The sequence below is a fragment of the Eurytemora carolleeae genome, unplaced genomic scaffold, assembly GCF_000591075.1.
Source record: "Eurytemora carolleeae unplaced genomic scaffold, Eaff_2.0 scaffold1538, whole genome shotgun sequence".
NCBI classification, from domain to species: Eukaryota; Metazoa; Arthropoda; class Copepoda; order Calanoida; family Temoridae; genus Eurytemora; species Eurytemora carolleeae.
The window spans coordinates 55,984-64,645 of NW_019402143.1; the positions used below are offsets into that span (position 1 = coordinate 55,984).

General features: G+C 31.5%; 1 protein-coding gene across 1 annotated transcript in view; it reads right to left on the reverse strand.

The window, feature by feature from the left end:
• Window positions 1-1,822, reverse strand: part of LOC111717970 (ankyrin repeat and BTB/POZ domain-containing protein 2) — a gene marked incomplete in the record, with an annotated part of 34,975 nt that extends 33,153 nt beyond the window's left edge. The window contains 2 exon segments of the mRNA XM_023493437.1: window positions 742-827; window positions 1,748-1,822. Of these exon segments, the coding sequence (XP_023349205.1) occupies window positions 742-827; window positions 1,748-1,795 (134 nt within the window).
• Window positions 1,823-8,662: the final 6,840 nt, after the last annotated feature.

Sequence of the window (8,662 nt, forward strand, 5' to 3'; positions counted from 1 at the left end):
ATCGGGCGTAAACTGATTTCTCTCTGCTGATTACATATTACCCAGGTCAAATTGTTCAGGTTTTTAGCAAAACTTTTCTGCATTTGCCAAATTACCACCTGAGGCTAACGAAGGAATTTGCACAAAAAGTGGGCCTTTATCTATCTATCTATCTTTGCATCTTCGTAATAAAACTATCTGTCTATCTACATTATAATTTTCTGCCTATCTGAATCGATTGCGGCTGTTTGAAGACCTATAATTTCATGAATAGTGCATTTATACTTTGAGGTATGGAAGTTTTCCAGGGGGGGGGGATTTATTTTTGAAGTAACAAATTTTAAATCTAAGTAATGTTTTTTAGAACAGTGCGGAAGTGGGGAAGAAAACTTTTTAAATTAATTAGTGTTTAAGCGTAATATCAAGCGACCTTCCATGCAAAGATGTCGATCTGATCATGTATGAATAATATTTTGTTTCGTTAGACTATTTAGTTTCATTTGTGTTTTCTCTGCGAAAGGGACTTGTGCATATCTTGCTTGCCAAAAACAATGGAGAATCTTACACAAATAAAAACTTATGGAGTCAGAAAACCAAATTTGTACAAGGAAGGTCATTAAACATTACGCTTACAGTTCCTTGCTTATTTCTTGTGTGCATTGTTTTTAATGAAGATATTCACAAAAATATATTTGCATGAAGGGTCACTTAAACTTACGCTTACAGTCCCTTTAAATGAATATTGTCTGCTGTACTGTTTACCTGTACGGGCTGGTCTGACCGCTGTACTGCCCGCTGTAGTGTGAACTGTACCCACTTGTACTGGTGGAGTTCAAGGAAGATGTGTACTGCACGGTTGCAGTACGTTAAGAATTAATCATGAAAAGACACCAATAATATAATTGTGTTTCTTTTTTTCCTGAGAAAACAAAAAAAAATTTTAATTTTTTAAAATTTTGGAAAAAACACATGGGGGGTTAACCCCCAACCCAGCCAGTAATCCAGTATAGGATTAATGTACTGCACAGTAAGGTGTCCATGGATGACCAATTTTTGAAAATAGAATCACTCGGTAACTTTTCCTATTCCAATGTGTATTGTGTACCGTGAGAACTGATTTAAAACACTAGGATATAATCGGTACCAAAGTTTATTTTTAAGATCTAAATATTTATTTACGTATCGAGGATATATTACAACTTAGTTTATATGGATTTAACAGAAAAAAACTATTTTACGATAGTTTCGTTTACATACATTAACTAAGAAGTAATCAATTAGTTTTCGGATACATTTTTTATCATTATTTTCTTATCAGAATTGATGTTACATTTAAAATCGAGTATTGACGAATCAGCAGTTCAAACGAAAAAAAACTACAATTTATTCAATAGGATAGCATACTTGTATACAGTGTGACTTTAGCCATACGATAGACACGGTGTGTGTTATCAATTATTAGAAAATGCTATAATTAACTTTGTGCATGCTTTCGCAAAAACATGCCACGGAGACGAGTTCTCTTTTTTCTATTAGAGTTCCCAAAGTTAAAAAGTCCTTCATCTTGAGTTTATTAGATCCTTTATCATTTTCTTTATAAAGATTATATCCATTGACATTTTTGAAAAATGTCAAAAATTAATTTAGTTAAGCTCAAAAAACCTCAAAATAAATATACTTTTCTGAAAAACGAGAATTTTTGGTTAGTGGTTAGTGTACTGCATTAATGTACTGCACTAATGTACTGCATTAATGTACTGCACAATGCCTGATCAGGAATATGGAGACCCATTACACTGGAGCCAGGTCGAGACATTCTCTACACACCTAGAATAATAATAATAATAATAATGATAATAATATCTTCGAATGTATCACCCTGTATATTAATATATATTTTGATATGCCACTACATATCTAAATATATATTATATATACATATATATATATATATATATAATATATATATATATTATGAGGGGAAACGATTAAACGATTTCCCTCCAGCCTAAGGGATTTATAGGCAAGGATGGTTTGATGGATGGATTTAAGGATAGATTTATGGATGGATGGATGGATAGATTAGATGGATGAATTGATTCTTTTTTGGATGAATTTATTCCTTACTGGATGAATTGGTTCTTTGGTGGATGAATTAAATTCATTGATGGACGAAATTGTTTTTTTGATGGAAGAATTGATTATTTAATGAATAATTTTATTTATTGATAGATGACTCAGTTCATTAATGGATGAAATGATTCTTTAATAGATGAATAGATTCTTTGATGGATGAATTGATTTTTTGATGAATGAATTGATTCTTTGATGATTGAATTGATTTTTTGATGGTTGAATTGATTGTTTTAAGGATGAATTGATTCTTTCATGGATGAATTGGATGAATTGATTTTTTGATGGATGAAATGATTCTTAGATGGTTGAATTGATTGTTTTAAAGATGGATTGATTTATTGTTGGATGAGTTGATTCTTTAATAGATGAATTGATTCTTCATTGGATGAATTGGATCTTTGATGGTTGAATTGATTTTTTAATTAATGAATTGAATATTTGATGGATAAATTGATTCTTAGATAAGTGAATTGATTTTCCTTAATAGATGATTGCTTGTTTGATGGATGAACTTATTCTTTATTGGATGAATTGATTCTTTGATAGATGACTTTATTTTTTCATGAATGAATTGATTTTTTAATGAATGAAATGATTCTTTGATGTATGATTTGATTCTTTGATGGATGAATTGATTCTTTGATAGATGAATATATATTTTAATGGATGAATTGATTTTTTGATCTATCTATAAATCTATCTATCTATCTATATATCTTTATATCTATCTATCTATCTTTCTATCTATCTATATGTCAATCTATCTATCTATCTATCTATCTATAAATCTATCTATCTATCTATCTATATATCTTTATATCTTTATATCTATCTATCTATCTATCTATCTATCTATCTATCTATCTATCTGAATATCATCTATTTTTCTATCTATCTATCCTCCAGGTGCACCCGAGGGTATATGATGACCAGATATTGGAAGAGATATATAATAGATATGTCAGATTCTAGTAAACACCAATTATTATAATAGGGGTCAGATTTATAGATAGATAAGTAGATAGATTAATAGATACATAGATAGATAGAAGAAAAGAAGGATATATATATAGATAGATTGATTGATAGATAGATAGATAGATAGATAGATAGATAGATAGATAGATAGATAGATAGATAGATAGATAGATAGATAGATAGATAGATAGATAGATAGATAGATAGATAGATAGATAGATAGATAGATAGATAGATAAATAAATATATTGCAGACATAATTGCTGTAAAAATAAATGCTATTAACACAGGTTCTAGAAAAATGAATATTAATGACACCCAGTAAACTGCACCTAAGCATTATTTTCATGCATTTTACAACCCCTTCCCTACACCTAGAAATTTTAACTTGTTAATTGTTTTTGCAACTTTAGGCATGCAGCTAGTGGGTAACCGAAGCATGTGCCCCCCCCCCCTGCCTCAGCCCTACTTAGGGGGCATCTTATCTAAAGAGAAAGTTTTTCTAAAAAAAGAGAAGAAAATAAGAAAAAGAAAGAAGAAAAGGAAAAAAAGTAAAGGATAGAATAAATGGAAATATGAAAAAGAAAAATGAAAAGGAAAAAGATAACAAAAAGGAAAAGCGGAGAAGAAAAGAAAAGAAGAAAGGGAAAGAAAAAGGTGAAAAAAGGAAAAAAAGGATGGAAAAAAAGTAGCAAAGTAAAAAAGGTGAAAAGTGGAGTGTCTAAACGTTTGAAATTCGTAAATGTGTGGTAAAAAAAACATGAAACAATCAAAAATTAGTATCTACATAGAGCATTGAAGATTCACAAAATATTATTCCACAGCTTTTAGCAAAAACAGAAATGCGTCTTCCTGCATTTCTAGCAGTCAAGTTTTCAGCAACTATATCTGCAGTTTTAACAATTCATTAATTCATCTATCCTTCCGTCCATGAGGAGGTTTGAGAATCAGGCTTAAAAGACCTAGTTTAAGGGTATAGGATCTAAAATTGGTTATTAACTTCTTGCATATATGTATACCTATAGGCTTGAATAACAAAGCTACAGGCTAAATATATGGGTATAGATAGATAGATATATATTGTATAAAAGTATATATATATATAACTTTCCCTGCCAAACACACACACACACACAACACTCATTTTTACCAACAGTTAACGGGAATGTATGCGAAACTTTAAGTAACCCACCATGCAAAAATGGCAATGCCAGATTTAAAACGGTACATAACCTAGAAACCTTTATTTGATCAATAAGTTGGAAGATATTGTCGTATTTTGTTAGGTTTAAAAATGTGATTGTAATGTTTTTTAAAGTCATAAACATTGATAAATTAGAAAGTCCACGACGTACGTTCATTACAAAATAGATTGAAAATTTGAAATTTTTTCCTTTTTAACTAGCCGAGTTTCAAACAGATCCAATAGAAATTCTGTATTTTGACCGGTCACAAACCTTCCGGGAGTTCCTGTTCGGTTTAGCCGTGTTGCCGTTCATTGAGTACAAACAAACCCATCAGAAATCCACAAATCCAGCCACCCACACTAGTTAGAGTGGTGTACAAGGTTTTCATATTTCTTTTTGGTTTGGTTTGGTTTGGTTTGGGGCTGATTTGGCATTTTATTTGCAAAGACAAACCATAACTGCAGCCCACATACACATTATACATTACCTTTATATTATTCAGAGCATCTATATCTATCCATCTGTCTATTTATTTTTCTAACTGTCTATTTTTCTAACTATATATCCATCTATCTATTTATTTGTCTATCTAACCATCTATCTCTCTATTCATGTATATGTCTGTTTATTTTGTAATCTATGCATCTATATATCCGTCTATCTATCTATTGCCATCTATTCATCTATATATCTGTCTATCTATTTATTGTCATCTATTCATCTATATATCTGTCTATCTATTTATTGCCATCTATTCATCTATATATCTGCCTATCTATCTATTGCCATCTATCCATCTATATATCTGTCTATCTATCTATTGCCATCTATTCATCTATATATCTGTCTATCTATCTATTGCCATCTATGTATCTATAAATCTGTCTATCTATCTTTTGCCATCTATCCATCTATATATTTGTCTATCTATCTATTTTTAATGCATATGACATACCATCTTTACAAGGCATCTTATGTATATTATAACTATTAAATCTAGAAAATAACTAGTTGAATGCAAAAGTAATAAAAACAAGTTCTGACATAAAAACGGGGACTAGAATAAAGTGAAATTTGGACTTTTTATTAAACCAACTGCATTTTTATAGTTTGGTTTTTAATGTATTTGAGTGCAGTGTGCAGTGTGAAGTGTACAGTGTGCAGTGTGCAGTGTGCAGTGTGCAGTGATTTGCTAAACCCAAAGGGTTTCCACTCACAATGCCAGTGTGCAGTGTGCAGTGTGCAGAGTATAGGGTGCATATAGAATGCAGTCTAAATGTTTATTGGTCTAGTTAAAGTGAAAGTTTGACTAATATATTCAATATTCAGCTGGATCTAGTTTTAATTTTACATAAATTCCACAAAAATCGGTTTTTCAACAATTTCGACCCGAATTTAGAATTCTACACATTTGTTATACTGATTTAACCCACCCAAAACAATCTATTCTAACTAATTAAAACCTAACCAAACGAACCCAATCATATAAACCCAAACAACTGCCAATTAATCCAAATAACCCCAAACAAATATAAACAACTACCAATTAATCAAAACCAAACAAATCCAAAAAAATCCAAACAAATCTAACAAATCCAAACAAACCAAACAAATCCAAACAAATCCAAACAACTACCAATTTATCAAAACAACCCCAAACAAACCAAACAAATCCAAACAACTACCAATTAAACCAAACAAATACAAACAAACCAAACAAAACCAAACAAATACCAACAAACCAAACAAATCCAACAAATCCAAACAAACCCAAACAAATCCAAACAAACCAAACAAACCAAACAAATCCAAACAACTACCAATTAAACCAAACAAATCCAAACAAACCAAACAAATCCAAACAACTACCAATTAAACCAAACAAATCCAAACAAACCAAACAAATCCAACCAAACCAAACAAATCCAAACAAACCAAACAAATCCAAACAAACCAAACTAATCCAAACAAAAACAAAGAAATCGAAATGATTAAACCCCCACCCCCCCCCCAAAAAAAAAAAATCCAAATAGAACCAATCCAACGGGAGAGCGTGAATTCCCTTGAATTTCTCGTAATTACAATTAGTAGACAAACAAATCAAAAGTCCATCCACTTAGCCTCAGTTTTGTTTGTCGACGTAAACAAGTTTTTATAATTGGTTCAGACGTAAACAATCTAATCTTTTATCTCTGTCATCTTTGTCAATCATATTTATTCTGAAAGTAGGTAAAGAACTGTACGCGAAATTTCAAGTGACCCTCCATATTGGTAATGCCCGATTCACAACGGTACCCTTGAAACCTGTATCTGATCAATATTGTGGAGGATATTGTCGTTTTTTTAAGGTTTAAAGCGTTTAAATCTGATAATTTGTATATTTTTAATAGAAATGCACGATTCACTTCGTAGAGAAGCCACAATTTAAAATAACTAGTTTTCAATATTAAAAAAATTGATATCCAATTCATACTTGATCAGAAAACGTTCTAAAGGGTACTGTTGTAAATCGGACATTGCCCTTGTTGCATGGAAGAGTTACTTGAAATTACGCTTACAGTCCCTTTAATTACTTGTAGAATAACGATGATTGACAATTGACATAGATGACAGAGATTGGATTAGAATTGATTTTTTACAGAATGCATCTTGCATGGTAAAGATTGCACAATCGATATTCTTTTAGAAATCTCTAAAACTTAATTGAGACTTAAATGAAATGTCTACTAATTAAAGGGACTGTATTTAATTGCATGTGGTCCTTTTTTGGTAGAGTGGGCCGCATGTCCGATTACGATTCAAGTATTTTTTAAATAATAATTGTCCTAAGAATTTTACCGTCCGTTAACGTAGGTCATTCTAATTAAAAAAAAGATTGTGTCCACGTGACAGCGGCCAGTCCTTATTGTGATTATATCGATGAGGTGATTAGCATTTAGAAGTTGTGAACTGTAAAATATTAGATTATGCCTGGTTCTAATCCTATACAATCCTATACATGCTCTAGTATACTGTATTCACCTAGATTGAGATGTCAATGTGTCCCTTCACAGTGCATTAAACTCAAATGTTGGGGGGACATCTTATCTAAGATTACAATACTTTGCTAAACCCAAAGGGTTTCCAGTCACAATGCATTAAACTCAACTGTTGGGGACATTTTATCGAAGATTACAATACTTTGCTAAACCCAAAGGGTTCCACTCAAAATGCATTAAACTCAAATGTTGTGGGACGATTTATCTAAGATTACAATAATTTGATAAACCCAAAGGGTTTCCACTCACAATGCATAAAACTCAAATGTTGCGGGACATCTTATCGAAGATTACAATACTTTGCTAAACCCAAAGGGTTTCCATTGACAATGCATTAAACTCAACTGTTGCTGGGTATCTTATCTAAGATTACAATACTTTGCTAAACCCAAAGGGTTTCCATTGACAATGCATTAAACTCAACTGTTGCGGGGTATCTTATCGAAGATTACAATACTTTGCTAAACCCAAAGGGTTTCCATTGACAATGCATTAAACTCAAATGTTGGGGGGACATCTTATCGAAGATTGCAATACTTTGCTAAACCCAAAGGGTTTCCACTCACAATGCATTAAACTCAAATGTTGCGGGACATTTTACCTAAGATTAGAATGATTTTCTAATAAATTTTTCTTCAACATGCAAAAATCCAGCTTCATGGCTTCTAATAACCAGAAAAGCACATGCAGACAGCTACACTATTAGAAACTGTATCTAGAAGAGTGCACTGTTAGAAACTCTATCTAGGAGAGTGCACTGTAGAAACTGTATCTAGAAGAATGCACTGTAGAAACTGTATCTAGGAGAGTGCACTGTTAGAAACTGTATCTAAAAGACTGCACTGTTAGAAAAAAACCTAACATTTTGTTTGCACTATCGAATGATTGATCAAAATTATGAATGTTCTGTTCAAAATTATGAATGTTCTGTTCAAAATTATGAAAGTTCTGTTCAAAATTATGAATGTTCTGTTCAAAATTATGAATGGTCTGTTCAAAATCATGAATGTTCTGTTCAAATTATGAATTTTCTATTCAAAAAAATTATGAGAAGAGTCCAAGTTATATCTTACAAAAACATTATAATCGTTATTTCGAACCCAATGTTAGTAATTTTGATATGCTATCGATAAGTTTGATGTTTATTTTAACAGTGTAGTGCAACCTAGATTCAGACCCGTCTTCTATACTAGAAGAAAACGCTGTGCAAACTCCACAGTCCACAGTGCGTATAATTAAGTCATCTTAATGCTGGGTCGAGGAGATTTAAACGTTACATGGAGAGACATCGTAAAAACTAATTTTACAAGAACATTTTTTTACTGCTTTCTTTTCATTATACAG